Consider the following 15,196-nt stretch of genomic DNA (forward strand, 5'->3'; position numbering starts at 1 on the left):
GAATTTTTTCGTTATTAATGTGAAATTTTGAACATTGTGTACTTGTATGAATTTGTAGAAATCACACATTTTTAATGATATTTGAGTTTTAAAAGTAGTGAAAGGTAGAAATCTCTTCATCTTAGCTCTAGTTGTAAGGTTTGAAATTTGGTATGAGAGTGTCGGGGTGATTTGTAGTTATTAAGCTATGATTTGAATAAGGTGTTATAATCCTGTCAAAGTTTGATAGGCACTTTTTTTTAGATGAAATGTGGTATGAGATTTCCGAGATATGAATTAAATTTAAAAAATCATGATTAAGATTGAGCAAGGATTCTAATCGATAATTGTGGGACTTCTCCACTAGAATTAAATTTCAAAGAGCAGCATTAAGGTAGCATCAAGCATCAAGGGGTTGTAGTAGCTTTGGCCTAGACTAATCAAGTAAGTGTTCCTACTATCGGCTTGGTCGGAAGACTTGTCATATGTATGATGACACGTGCCTAGTGTCCCTTACATGTGTCATGTATGTTGATATGATATACTATGATGATGTAATATGTTATAATGATGTGATTTGCTATGATATTATGATGTGTTATGGTGATGCATTATGTTGTGATGATGTGATATTATGATGTTATGATACATCATGATGGTGATGCATTATGATATGATGACATGAGATATATGATGATGATATCTATTGTTATAATGATGTGCATGTATGAGATGTCATATTATATTATGATAATGAATAGTTTTCTAATACATAACTTCGAAGTGATGTGATGAAGGATGAATGTATGAAAGCTTATGCATGCATGTTACCTAGGGTAATATGTGAAGGATGTGTGGGATTGTGTCCCATGAAAGATTTAAGATGAAAAGTATAGAAACCTCGTGCATATTGAATGTTCACTTACATCGAAATAATTTTCCTATGATGATGATGATAATCATCTTCATGTCTTGCATGATATACGAGGATTGGTTGTACTTCTAGACATCTGGCTATAGCCAACTAGCCCGACCATGCAGGCCTAGGGGGTATGCGAAGCCACCTGGTGGGCCCATACTTGCACGTGTTGGTCGTGTGTAAGGAAGTACAACACATCCAATTTGTCTGGACTGGAGGTCACTTCCATTGTTTTAAATGATAGGTCCTTAATCATGATGACATGTGTTTGCATTCCTTGACTCGAATAGTGGGGTCATTAATCATGATGACATGTGTTTGCATTCCTTGACCCCAACAGTGGGGTCACTTACTGAGTATTTATTAAAATACTCAAGCCACATGCTACTTCTATTTCACGTAAAGGCAAGACATTCTTGTATATTGCAACTCGAGACCATGACAGATGCATAGAGTAGTCACATTTATTTTACTTAAACTTGTCATTCGTTGTGTTGTTCCAAAGATGTTTTTGAACACGTAAGTCCATGACAGTGTTTTAGGACAAAGTTATGTTTTACGAAGAAGTTTAAATGAAATATTTCTGCATTTAATGTTCATTGTATGTATACAATAGTGACCTTAGATGAAGTAGAAAGTTTAAAGTCGTTACACACTTTTACTAAGAATGAGTTACAATAATCCTAAAACACAAAGTAAATGTACTCATAAAAAGAGATGGTGCACCCTCGGTCACAACATGCATGGGCAAATCTTCCAAATCAACAAAGTAAAAGTTTTAGTGTAATCTTGAACAGCATGTAAGACATACTGAAAGATCATTTTCAAGTGATAATCAAAAAAGATTATCGTATATGGATAAAGTTTGGTGTCTTATTACTAATTATATATCTCAGTTTCTAATAGTTACAAATTAATTGATCTAAATCAATTACGAGGAAATATGTGAGTGAGGTGTAATATACCATGTATTTGACAATAAGTCACAAATATTTAATCTCATAATTGAGAAACTTAATATTTATAAGTGATCATATGCAAGTCGATATCAATCCTTAATCAATGTTATGAATTACTATCTATGAGGATATGTAATTTGATTTGCACGGGTGAGAAACACATAAATTCAACCCGATGGAATCCAATTCTTCTCAATTGAAAAAATAGATTGGTCATTCCCCAAAATGCCTATTTTGGTATTTAAACAATGGGATTCCACTATCTCATTAATTCGAGATTCGTTAGTTACACGATTAATGATATTTAAAGATTAAGATGTAATTATAGAGGCAAAACAAACTTTGAACTTAACTATATTTATGAACAACTATTGACTGACAATTAATGACTATATTCATGGACATAACTTGTCTCATCATTTATAAAAGTGTTAAGTTACCAAATTAATGAATAAAAATTAATTTGTGTACCTAATGAATAAATTTAAACCATTAATAAATTAAATTAGAGAAATATATTAATTATATATATATATGGTATATTAAATATTAAGGAGAATAATTATTAATGTATTATATATAATTAATTTTAATGAAATTCAAATATGTACATATATATATATATATAATTTTGACAATGAATTCAAAGGCGGGGGTTCATGAGGAGTCCCAGTCGTCTGCCAATTGTCAACGGTAGTAACTGTTTGTGTTCCAGTCGGTGGGATTTGCGTTCTTAAGGATGGTGCGATTTCAGCACTCCAGCCGTCCATGTTGCCGCCAGGCTATAAAGGAGATTAAAATATTTCCTAATAACACTGTTTTCCATTTTAATATAAAACATGTTATGTCCGACGAGACAAAACCATTCGTCTTCCATTCTTTTCTCTCTTCATTTCGTGATTTTTGTCCTTACAGGTGAGTTTTGAGAGTTTGTTGGAGTGTAGGACTTTAGGGGTCGAGGGTTTGTTGGAGGTGTGGGTTTACGCCAGAAAAACTACGAACTCTCTCTCTCTCGATTTTTCCGCTCTTTTCTTCCTCTGCGCAGGTGTTTAAGACATTGGTTGAAGGCTAGAGGAGGGAGGGAACGTCTAGGGACGATTCGCCGAGGTCATGGTTGTGAGATCCAAAAATTCTAGCGACATCAGTAAAAATTAAATTTTTTTTTTTTAATTAAGTTTTGTTACAACAAAACAATATACAAAAGTCTCGAAATATAAAGATAGACTTATGCTTCAAAACAACCCCACTATGACCACAGAGCTCTTGAACGTTACTCCACCTCGATCAATAGCTTGCAAAAACCTCAAAAAGAAAATGAGAAAAGGGGAGTATAAAAATATACTTAGTAAGTAACCTAGTTGCAAACTCACATTACATCCTTAACCTAGTAAGTTATCACAGACTTTTCTTTGAGCTCTAAAAAGTACACTCTATAGTGGCACCAATTTATATAGTCCCTCGTCTCCTCTTAAAGTGGATTTATTCCAAATGCAATAGAACCTTCTTATATAGTCCTCCGTCCCTTCTCAAGGTGGATTTGTTCTACACATAATAGTATACCCTCAATTAACTATTTGTGTAGTCCCTCGTCCCCTCTCAATGCAGGTTACTATACACACAGTAGCAATTCATCATGTTATCTACGTATGTAGCCTCTCATCCCCTCTCAAGACGGTTTGTTCTACACACAATATTGGTTTCTTATGTTCTCTACTCATGTAGTCCTACATCCCCTCTTAATGCGGGTTTACGAACTTTAACCTGTTTCAACACACAACAACAATTACTTATGTTCTCTACTCATGTAATCTCTCGTCCCTTTTCAAGGCAGGTTTACAGACTTTAACCCATTTCTACACACCGTAGTAGTTTCTCATGTTTCCTATTCATGCAGTACCTCGTCCTCTCTCAAGGGAGGTTTATGGGCTTGACCTGTTTCTACATGCAATAGGGATTCCTAAAATTGATTTTGTTCATGATGCTTGTAGTCTCATATGTTCTCATAATTTTCCTTGGGCATCGTGTAGATTACTAGGTTCTAGAGCGTCTACGTGGTTTAGGTCTCATCTCGTGTTTCCAGATCACTCGAAGTTAGCTTTTCAAGGCTAAACCAATTCTCTAGTTGCACCTAAGTCTAGACCTCTAATCGTCACTCACGATCCTACGGTGTTCGATCTACTGGAAAAAGTTCTAACCTAAGTCAACATGTAAATTGCTCTAGCTTTAGTACCTAATCTTATTCTGGTCCGTGCATGCTTTACCATGGAGATATTCTATCGATCACCTAGACCCCAATTAGACAAGGGGTAAAAATTACCAATTTACCCTTCGAGGTTGACTTTGTCCTATTTTCTCACATTTTTACTATTTTTTACATTTTTTTTTTAAGTTTCTAGGATTTTTCTAAACATTTATCTCCTTTAAAATGAAAAATTGGGTATCTAATTTTCGGCCCAGGTTCAAGTCCAAGATTGCTTTGGCGAATGGGCTGGCATTTTAGAGAGCAGTACAATGTTAGGTTAGCTCTTCCTTATTGTAATAGGGGATGAGAGGAATAGATGAATAAATGTCTTAGTTGGTTGAGGGGCAACGAAGAATCCAGTGTTACACATTTTTTTTTTTTTTTGTTTAATTTGTGTATTTTTAGTATTTTATTTTATTTGCTTTCATCTTTTCTTTTTAGTCCGGGTCCAAAATCGAAAATCTCAAAAATCGAGTTTTCAATAAGCTACTGCTCGAAGAACTTCAATAAGCTAAAAGTTCTACCTTTAACAAGTCTAAGGTCAAAAACCTTTAAGAAGTTATGAGTGAAACACTTTCAATAAACCAACCGTCGAAGACCTCTAATAACGCTACAACCTAAAGATCTTCGATAAGCTAGAATTTGATGCATTTTAGTATATGTATGGTTCAAACTCATGGTTTTAATTTTTTTTTTATTTTTTTTTTATTTTTTTTTTATTTATTTATTATGATGCGAAGCCGTTACTAAAGACCATAGAACTTATATAGAGTAGTTGCATTTTTATTTTGTAGATCTTAAGTTAGTCTAGAGGATCGTTTTAATCTTTTTTTTTATTTTGTTTTATTTTATTTTTGCATGGGACGTTTCTAGTTATTTTTATCTTAAGACTCTTATGAAAACGTATAAGTCTATGACATTGTTTTATGAAATTGTTTTAAATGAATGTTTATGCATAAAGAGGTTACATCATACATATGGCGACTCTGTTTCAGTAGGGAATTAGAGTTGTTAGAGTTGGTATTAGAGTTCTACGTTATAGATTATGCATACTAGCTTAGGAAGTAGGCTTAATATATTTCATGGTTCCACTACTAATGTTTAATCGCCATTAGATATGTCTTACAAAAGATAATAAATAATGTTGTTTTGTTATCTTATGGTTTACCTTGCCTGAAATGTGAATGTTAATTGATTTATTGATGATGTTTAAATTTAGCCAGGTTTGTATTGTGAATGGGGACTATAGTTTAGTAAGATACTAAATGTTAACATATGCGTGAAAATAATTTTGCTAATGAAAGTCAGATGCTTCAATTAGACGTCTCGAACATAGATAAAAAAGTGTGAAGGTTGTGAGCTGATTTAAAGTTCTTTAGCTATGGTAGGATAAGATGTTATGATAATGGCCACAGTTTTATAAGTATTTGTGGAGATGGCCTGTAGTATAATATTTTTCAGATGTCTTAAAGATACGAAGCCATTTGGGTGGAGGATCCACGATTGGTAAAAAAAAAAAAAAAAAAGTCTCTAAATCAAGTAGAAGGTTCACGGTAATCTTCCCTATACCCCTACATGAATACATTACAATAGTTTGGTATAAAAAAATTTCTATAGAAAGTTAACCATGAGTTTTCATAGTCATGCCAAGATGTTTCAAAGGTAATACCGTAGCTAAATTTCAAGATTGTTAAAATAAGGTTTAGAGAATTAGACTTTGAGAAGAATGTAATGGATGAAACTAATTAAACTATTGGTCTAGTTGGTGGAAAAAAGCAAGTCATCTTAAAAGTAAGAAAATTGAAACTAAGGTTAAGTAAAGTATTTAAGGTTTTTCAACGTTAGTGTCCACATGAATAGTGATTTCAATGAAGTATCAGAGCCATGAACATACTAAATAGATTCGGTTGCTCATTAAATACTCAATATGTCATAATAAGGTTATGTATGAAATTTGGTGATCATTAGATTATGAGGGGCTAAACCAAGGGATAAGTGTAAAATGACTAAAATGCCTCTGTAATTATGTACCGTCCAAATACCTGGAGAAATCTAAGATGTTTTCAAGACCCTAAGAAACACAAAATTCTATGTAAATTTATATGAGACTTATTTATAATATCAAGGGTAAGTATGTAAGATGTTTTCAAGACCTTAAAAAACTCAAAATTCTAGGTAAATTTATATGAGATTATAATATTAAGGGTAAGTAGGTAAGATCTTAAAAGGGATTAGAAAAATTTTGGGATATGAACCAAGAGGTAAGGTAAAGTAAGTCATTACCACACCCGACATTTTATAAGAAATCAAGGTAAATAAATGTCAAGTGACAAGATTCTAATGAAAGATTTATGCATGCAAAGATATGAGTTAGGGCTTACCTGTTAAGAATTTTTCCTTAGTTGTGCTAAAAAAAAAAAAATAAATAAAAAAGCTATTAGAACGAGAACCCAAGATATCCTAAAAACTTCCTGATGAGCAGTGCAACATGATCCTATGACACAGAAATGTCGTAGGGAACTCATGAAACTAGATGTCGAAATATTTCTTTACGCTTAATAATTGGACTACTAGATGGTTGATCTTTGCAGTCATGTTGTTTTAATTGATATCAATAAGAAGATGGATATGAGGTTGAATTGGAACTTGAGGAGCAAATTCGGACCGGTACAAATAATAATTAGTAACTCCGGCCTAGGTCAACCAAATAAGTGGCTCTACTATCGATATGGTTGATAGAATTGTCTTATGTATGATGACACGTTCCCAGTAGCCTTACATGTGACATATGTTTGATATGCTTATTATGTACTAGGATATGATACATTTCAATGATATGATATGGCTTGTAATATAATGTGTCCAGATATGCCAAGTAATATTAGAATATGAATGGATGTCATTTTATGCTTTGATTAATTATGATATGCTATGAAATGGCATGAAATTATGTGACATCATTACGTTAGGCCATGATCATATGTATGACATGCGATGAAAGGTTAGAGACAAGGAGGTTTATGATGTACAACCCTATGATAGGAATGAAATGAAATTGAGACAAGGGGTTGTGTTGCATGATTTGTTTACTATGAAAATGTTGATGCATAAATGTATGTTCAAGTGCATAAGGATATTTTCCTTTATGATGAGTACGAATACATACATTATAAATAGGAAAATGATCATCATATTTAATATGATGTTAGGACGGTTGCTATTCCTTTTGAGTGTTCAGCAACAACACGAGAGATGCTAACCTAACTAACAGGAGACCCAAGGGTCCATATTGTTAGAGTATTTTCAGAGATCTAGTTTAAATATTTTTCAGATTTGTTTACCTGTATTTGTTTACAAGATTTGTTTGGAAGATATGTGGTTAGATTCTATTTATGGTTATTTGTAAGGCTATAAAAGCAAAGTTCAGTATTCAATAAATCATCACTTCGAACTTCAATTGCTTGTGTTTCTGGCTTAGTTATGTCAAAACCTAACAATTGTTATGAGAGCTGCAATTTTTTAGTGATCAAATAAAGAGAGTATGAATGAAGACAGTTTTAACAAGGATCCCTCACTTTGATGGTCACTATGATCATTGGAGCGAGCGGATGGAAAATTTGCTCAGAGCAAAAAGGCTATGAGTGTGGTAAAGATTGGTTTCTTAGAACCAAAGGAAGGAACAATGTTGATTGAGGCACAAAAGGGCCACCTTGATGATGCTAGACTCAAAGATCACCAAGTAAAGCATTACCTCTTCCAAGGAATTGATCGAACAAATCTTGGATCGTCTAACAGCCAAGATTGTGTGGACTCAATGAAGCGAAAATTTGGTGGAAACCAAAAAGTGAAGAAATTTCTTAATGCATTAAGGAGAGAATTTGAGATCCTAGAGATGAAGAATAATGAAAGTATCACATATAAGAGGATTGAATGCATCCCTATAGTCCCATATTTAGTAATTCCTGAACTATTTCTTCTGTATTGAGGATCATCGAAATAAGCAAGAATACTATTTCTACGAAAAATACCATTTATGGGTATTTCAATCGAAATACCGGAAGGGGGTGGTAGTTCTTTTTCTCGTTCTTGAAGTGATTCAAATTGAATGATGAATCCATTTCTTCGCCTCTTTGCCAATAAATCAGAATTACCGTGGAAAATAGTAGGATCTGTGAGATTAGATTGACCCGTACATAGGATTGGATTAAGTTCTGAATAATCAGGATGATAATCTCAACAAGATGAGAAGTAATGGAGAAGATATGTTAGACAAGAAAAGTGTAGAAAAAATTTTGCGTACCCTGATGAAAAATGTTGTAGTATCCATTGAGGAATCCAAAGATACTAATAACATTTTCATTGATGAATCACAAAGTTCATTAGTGGTGCATGAACAAAAATTTCGAATATCCAACATTAATGGAGAGGAGCAAGTTCTAAAAGTTGAAGGACGTACGAAAATAAGTAATGGAGGAAGAGGAACTTATAGGGGTAGAGGACGCGGAAGAGGAAAATCAACTTTCAACAAAGCACTCTTGAATGTTATAGATGTCATGAGTTAGGTCATTTTCAATATGAATGTCTGAAGATGAATAAGGAATTGAATTATGCAGAGCTGGAAGAAGAGGATAAAATATTGTTAATGGCTCATATGGAAGACTTGAAGCAGAAAAGAGTGCTACTTGGTTCTTAGAAATATTGTTAATGGCTCATATGGAAAGAGATGAAGCAGAAAAGAGTGATACTTGGTTCTTAGATTCTGGTTACTTAATCCATATGTGTGCAAGTAAACGTATGTTTTCAAGCTTAGACAAGACATTTTCCCACATTATCAACCTTGGAAATAATACAAGTATAAAAGTTATGGGAAAGGGTGCAGTGAAATTAACTTTGCATGGGGTTTGTTGCACTATTAGTAATGTGTATGGGGTACCTGAACTAAAAATAATCTTTTAAGCGTTTGACAACTACAAGAAAAAGGAGCAGCAGTGTTGTTTAAAGATGGTGTATATTGCATTTATCATCCACAAAAAGAAAAATAGCATAGTCAATAATGAGTGCAAATCGGCAGTTTATTTTAGGTACTGAACCATTTACCACAACAATTAAAGAAAGATGCTTCCAAGTTTCAAATACGGATCAGTCAACACTTTGACACCATCGATATGGTCATCTCGGCTACAAAGACTTATGCACCTTGAAGCACAAAAACATGGTGAAAAGCACAAAAACATGGTGAAAGGCCTACGGAAAATTGGAGTTCCAAACACCATCGGTGAGACATGTATGAAAGGCAAGAAACATCAGACTCCATTTCTAAAAATGGGTAAATGGAGAACAAAATTAGACTGCGAGGAAAACATTGAAATTGATAAGAATGCGGTCGAAGGAGGAGGAATCACAGAGGAAACGACTGAACTGGTTGCTGAAACAATTGAACCAGTTGTTGAAAACGAAGAAGGAAAAATCATGGAAGAAATGACTGAATCGGTTGCTGAAACAATTGAACCAGTTGCTGAAAACAGTTGCACCAGATTTGACAATAAGGGAGGGGAGAAGTCGACATCCACCCGTATGGTTAGCAGATTTCGATGAAGGCTATGAGAAAAAGGGAAGTGAGGAGATGGTGTACAAACTCCAAAAGGCTCTCTACGGATTAAAACAAGCACCTAGAACCTGGTTTAGTCGAATAAAATCCTATTTCATCAAGGAAGTATTCAAAAGCAGTTCCAGTGAGCAAACACTCTTCATCAAGAGGAAGTGAGGTAAAATTCTTATTGTAAGCATTTATGTTGATGATCTTTTATTTACTGGAGACAATGAAGAATTATTGGAGGAGTTTAAATGTTCCATGAAGAATGAGTTTGATATGACTGACTTAGGTCATATGAGATTTTTTCTTGGAATTGAGGTAATACGAAGATTAGATGATATTTTTATATGTCAAAGAAAATATGCTGCTGAAGTTTTAAATCGATTTGGCATAGAGAATTACAAATAGTGGGAATTCTAATGTATCTCACAGCTACTCGTCCTGATCTCATGTTTGTTGTAAGTTTGATTAGTCGTTTTATGGCATGTCCGACACAACAACATTTTGCAGCAGCTAAAAGGGTTTTAAGGTACTTGAAAGGTACAGTAGATTATGGTGTATTCTATAGAAAGGGAGGAGTTAAGTGATTTAAATGGATTTACTGATAATGATTATGCCATAGACATGGAAGATAGCAACAGTACTTCAGACTATGTGTTTATGATGAGTGGAGGAGCAGTAGCTTGGTCTTCTCGTATAGTCACCTTATCAACCACAGAAGCTGAGTTTGTTGCTGCTAGTGCCTGTGCATGTCAAGCTGTTTGGATGAAGATGATACTCAAAGAGATTGGTCACTCTCAAATAGAAGGAACAAAGCTAATGTGTGATAATACTTCCTATTAAGCTATCTAAAATTCCAGTTTTACATGGACGTTCCAAACACATAAGAGTAAGATTTCACTTTCCTAGAGATCTTACAAAAGATGGAACTGTTAATTTATTATTTTGTGGTAACCGAAATCAACTTGTTGATTTGTTAACAAAGCCTCTCCAGAGGTTGCTCGAAGAACCTGGTGTGGAGAGTTTTTCTGACTTCAACTAATTATTGACCAATCAGAATAAGTTCAAGGGAATGTTAGAATAATTTGACTAGGTCAAAACAGTTTAAATATTTTTCAGATTTGTTTTGAACATTTGTTTACAAGATGGCTAGATTCTATTTATGGTTATTTGTAATGCTATAAAACCAAGTTCAGTATTCAAAAGATCATCCTTGTAACTTCAATTGCTTATGTTTCTGGCTTAGTTATGTCAAAACCTAACACATTTGCATATGTGGGCTGTGTGTAGAGGAGAATATAATTTTAAATTATAGGTCTCATTCAATGTTGCATGTGTTTGCATCTCAAACTCCAATGGTAAGGTCACTTTGAGTATTTCTTAAAATACTCAAGTCTCGTGCTACTCTTATATTTCAAGTAAAGACAAGGCACCCTTGTACGGTTGATGACAGCGTTATATTAAAGACCAAAACACGTAGGAGCATTGTTTTAATTCTTTTTATTATTTTATTTTATTGGGTAGTTGAATTTTATTTTTGTTAGTTTAGAGCATGGTTTTAATTCTTTGTATTTATTTTATTTTATTTGATTCAAATGTATAAGTCCATAACATCGTTTTATGAAATGGTTAGAATTTTAACCAAATGTGAATTTGAAAATTGACCTATCAAAATAGTCTCGAAACCAACCATAATATTTATTCAAACAATGTAGAGGTTTATGGAAAACTCTTTTCTTTAAACAACATGTACTTTAGATTTAAAATTTGAAAGGAAATTCTGTTTTTGGCAGAGTAGAAATGTGGGATGGAGGGAGATTACGGTTTTGTTTTGTTTTTTACTGGTGGTTTCAAAATTACTTATCATAAGAATTTTAAAAAGTAGACAAAGTTCTTACCTGTTATTGAAATTTTTGTGAGTTTCAAAAGCATTTTTTTAAAATAAATTATAAAATTTATTTTAATGGGTGAAGTTCATATTGTCCTCAAAACGCGTTTGATAAGAAGAGGTTTTCACACGTTCCTCTCTGCAAGCGATTTGAGATCTCACAGTCCACTCTTATCTCATAATCCACCTCCTTTAGGGTTCAGCGTTCTCACGGGCACTTGTTCTCTTTTCCAATCGAGTGGAAGCCCAAAATAAAAAACATAAAAAAGACAATATTTGATAGTGGTGAACTTCATTTATGGAAAGAAGGAATGAAAGGTAGGGATGTACATGATCCCGGTCGGGTTGGGTTGAGAGACTTTTTTGAACCAACCCAAAAGTTCAGGTTGGTTGGATTGGTAACCCAACCCAACCCGAAAATTTCCACAACCCAATCCAATCCTACCATCTATTACCTCTATTTTCGGGTTAGATTCGGGTTGTTCCAAACTGAGAAGAGACCAGAAGTGAAGAAAAAACTTCCTCTAACCGAAGAAGTTCGACAAGAAACACAAAGCAAAGAAGTTTGATGAGAAACACAGAACATAGAAGTCCGACGGAAATAGAACGGAAAGTCAAGTGGAGAGACAGTCGGTACGACGTCGACGAGGTCAAGTGGAGAAATGGGAGTAGAGAAGGGAGTCTAACGGAGAAATAAAGAGGTAATCGAGGAGCTAGATTAACATCTGAGATGAGGACATCAACGGAGAACGATGAACACCATGAGAAAAGAACAATGAGATAGATGAAGAGAGAAAAAGTCTACACCTTTAAGAAGAGAGAGACCATTACAATAATTAATCTAGTGTATCGAACAACAAGAAAGTCTGTACATTGAATATTGCATGTGTGCCACGTGGCAGAGTCAAACAAGATGGGCGAGGTGCGTGGGTTTGGGGCTTTTGTATGATTTTCAAATTGAGTTAGGTTGTCCCAAAAATTTAAAATTTGAACCCTAACCTAACTCGAATCGGGTCGAATTCCAAAAAATACATCACTAATAAAAGGGTGGAAGAAAATATAATGAAAAGGCCATATCTGAGCTACACAGGATGCACAGAGTATTGGGCACAATATTCAAAAGGCTGTAAAATAAACGGTCATCGAACGCTTTTCCCAACTTTAAACCCTTTATTATTATATCGTGAAGATTCCTCTGCCTCATTGCTATGTGTTGTTGGACTTTACCCCTCAAAAAGCTGCATTTTCGTAGCTTCAACTTTTCTCAACTCAAAACCTTCATTTACCCATTAATTAAAGGTTCATTCAAAAATCATAAAATTAATTTTCAGAGTTAAACGTACGTTAGCCAGCGTTTGCGACCATACCAATAATCATGTTAAGTCAATGAAGTAGTACCATACATTCAACTCTGATGCAGTTAAAGTAACACACCATTTAAAAATGAATGTCAAAAAAGAAAGTAGAATAGACATGATATCACATGATGGAACAAGCATGGGGATTGTCGTCACTGAAAAGGGAGGCAATGGCGTGGTCGGAGGAGACAGCGCGGGAGTAAAGTGAAGGCGTCTGGAAGAAAGTGTGGAGGGAAGTGGGCGATGCATGATGATTAGTGGTAGTAGGGTTGGTGGTGGCGCTGTAAGCGTCGTAGTAATGTGTGGCTATGTATGAAGGGTACTTGTAAAATGAGGCGTAGTGCGAAGAGTATCCTGGGAATGGCCATGCCTCTGCTGCTTTTCCTGCTCTCTTTATTGCCTTCACCACTTTTCTCTCTTCCAATCCGTACCCTCTTACTGTTATTTTCTGCATCTCTATTTCCACTTCCACTTCTTCCACTCCTACATTCATCCATTCATACCCATTTTTTAAGGTACTTCTCCCCAACTTTTGTAAAACACGACTAGAAAAGGTTTTCACACATTTATAATGGGTGTTTTGTTTTCCTTTCCAATCGAGTCGCTCGTGTAACGACCCAAATCCATCACTAGGAGATATTGTCCTCTTTGGGTTTTCCCACTCGGACTTCCCTTCAAGACTTTAAAACGAGTCTGCTAGGAGAAGGTTTTCACACCCTTATAAATGGTGATTTGTTCTCCTCCCACTCCCAACTAATGTGGGACATCACAACTCAATTCTCTACACCCTTATTATGAGTGTTTTGTTCTCCGAAATGAGATCTCACAATCTCCAACCAAGATAGGGCTCTTGGTTGGACACTTTCTTTCTTTTTCGCTCCTTGGATAACTATTTTGATATTATTATTTAGAGATTTGAAAACTAAAAATAAATTTGGTAAAATTATGGGTATGAATTCAAATGAACATTTTTAATTGAAACCAACTTAGAAACCGTTATGAAATCAAACGGTGAGATCCCACATCAATTGGAGAGGAGTACGAATTTTTTATAAGGGTGTGGAAACTTCCCTCTGGCAGACGGGCTTTAAAAACCTTGAGAGGTAAGCCGAAAAGAAAAGTTCAAAGAAGACAATATCTGCTAGCAGTGGACTTGGACAGTTACACAAACGCTTCTTAAAATTGAAAAAGAAACAAAAATGATATAATAATGATACCTTTGAGTTTGAAGAGTGCTTTCCTCAATTTTGAAGCGCAACCTTCGCAGTCGAGATTTGGAACTCTAACCTCGATCATCTGAAACACATCGAAATGCATGAGATAATAGAGATATTATGGTGAGTTGTTGTTTGAGAGAGAAAGAGAGAGAGAGAGAGAGAGAGAGACTTACAGACATTGTTGTGGAAGAGTTGTTAATTAGAAGAGTTGGTTGCATGCATAAAGCTAAGGGAAAGAGAAGGAACAGAGTGAGTGTGGGAGAAAGAGGGAGACAATGTGTAGAGTTTATAGATAGTGTGTGTGTGAGCTAACTGTTGTCCTCTCATCATCATTACCAAACATGTTTCCTTTTGGTCTCTTTTTTATGTTTTTTTTTTTCCCTCCCTTTTCATCCATGTGATTTGCTTTCAAAATGCTCTGTAATTGGGTCGGATTACACCATTTTTTTAGATTCTACGCAATAATGAACCTGTTGAATAGAAAATGATTATAAGTTTATAAACGAGTATTTTTATCTTCACTAGTACGAGACCTTTTGGGAAAGCCGAAAAAAAAGCCATAAAAATTTAGGTTCAAAATGGACAATATTATACTATTGTGGAGAGTCATGATTCCTCACCAATCCAACTGCAAAACGAGAAGAGAGGAGCGTTGGATTTTGAAAAGGAATGGTGGGCACGCGTGGGATAGGCGCTGTCCACTAAGGCGGTGCGGTGGAAACATATCCCACGCTTTTCGTGGATATTAGGAATAATTTCCCTCACAAACCCCCACCACATTATAGACACCTAATTAAATTACCATTTTTTTTTTAAAATTTAAATACATATTTTAAATATGTTTACATAAATTGTTGTTCAATTTGGAATAAAATAATATTTTTATTAAAAAATACAAATATGTTTAAAAAATTTAAGTGGATAGAGACGGAAGACTATTTGATATTTGTAACGAACGTTAATGTTGAATTGTAACTTTAAATGTTTGATATTTGAATTTTATAAATTGTAGTTATTAAGATAACATATAATAAGTAGTAT

At 34.5% G+C, this 15,196-nt stretch overlaps 2 protein-coding genes across 3 annotated transcripts; one reads left to right on the top strand and one right to left on the bottom strand.

Annotated features, from left to right (window-relative positions):
• The first annotated feature begins 9,331 nt into the window (after positions 1-9,331).
• On the top strand, positions 9,332-10,535 carry LOC111470570. The gene is made up of 2 exons (XM_023116108.1): positions 9,332-9,671; positions 10,261-10,535. Exons 1-2 carry the CDS (start codon positions 9,332-9,334, stop codon positions 10,533-10,535), a joined length of 615 nt encoding a protein of 204 aa, XP_022971876.1.
• A 2,493-nt stretch (positions 10,536-13,028) lies between these two features.
• On the bottom strand, positions 13,029-14,427 carry LOC111470546 (heavy metal-associated isoprenylated plant protein 31). Of its 2 annotated transcripts, none has more exons than XM_023116090.1 (3): positions 14,329-14,427; positions 14,156-14,234; positions 13,029-13,421 (listed from the first exon to the last, which is right to left on the bottom strand). In XM_023116090.1, the coding sequence occupies exons 1-3, from the start codon at positions 14,371-14,373 to the stop codon at positions 13,060-13,062; spliced, it is 486 nt and encodes a 161-aa protein (XP_022971858.1). In that variant the 5' UTR covers positions 14,374-14,427; the 3' UTR covers positions 13,029-13,059. The 2 variants fall into 2 exon arrangements, with proteins under 2 accessions (XP_022971858.1, XP_022971859.1); XM_023116091.1 differs by having other exon boundaries at positions 14,333-14,419.
• Between the last annotated feature and the right edge of the window lie 769 nt (positions 14,428-15,196).

Source organism: Cucurbita maxima, unplaced genomic scaffold, assembly GCF_002738345.1.
Source record: "Cucurbita maxima cultivar Rimu unplaced genomic scaffold, Cmax_1.0 Cma_Scf00046, whole genome shotgun sequence".
Taxonomy (NCBI): domain Eukaryota; kingdom Viridiplantae; phylum Streptophyta; class Magnoliopsida; order Cucurbitales; family Cucurbitaceae; genus Cucurbita; species Cucurbita maxima.

Coding starts and splice junctions, on each gene's coding strand:
- LOC111470570 (XM_023116108.1), top strand. CDS start 9,332: ATGGTGAAAGGCCTACGGAAAATTGGAGTTCCAAACACCATCGGTGAG. Junction 9,672..10,260: donor GGAGAAGTCGACATCCACCC/GTATGGTTAGCA, acceptor TGTATTCTATAG/AAAGGGAGGAGTTAAGTGAT.
- LOC111470546 (XM_023116090.1), bottom strand. CDS start 14,373: ATGCAACCAACTCTTCTAATTAACAACTCTTCCACAACAATGTCT. Junction 14,235..14,328: donor ACTCTTCCACAACAATGTCT/GTAAGTCTCTCT, acceptor GATGTGTTTCAG/ATGATCGAGGTTAGAGTTCC. Junction 13,422..14,155: donor AGCACTCTTCAAACTCAAAG/GTATCATTATTA, acceptor GGATGAATGTAG/GAGTGGAAGAAGTGGAAGTG.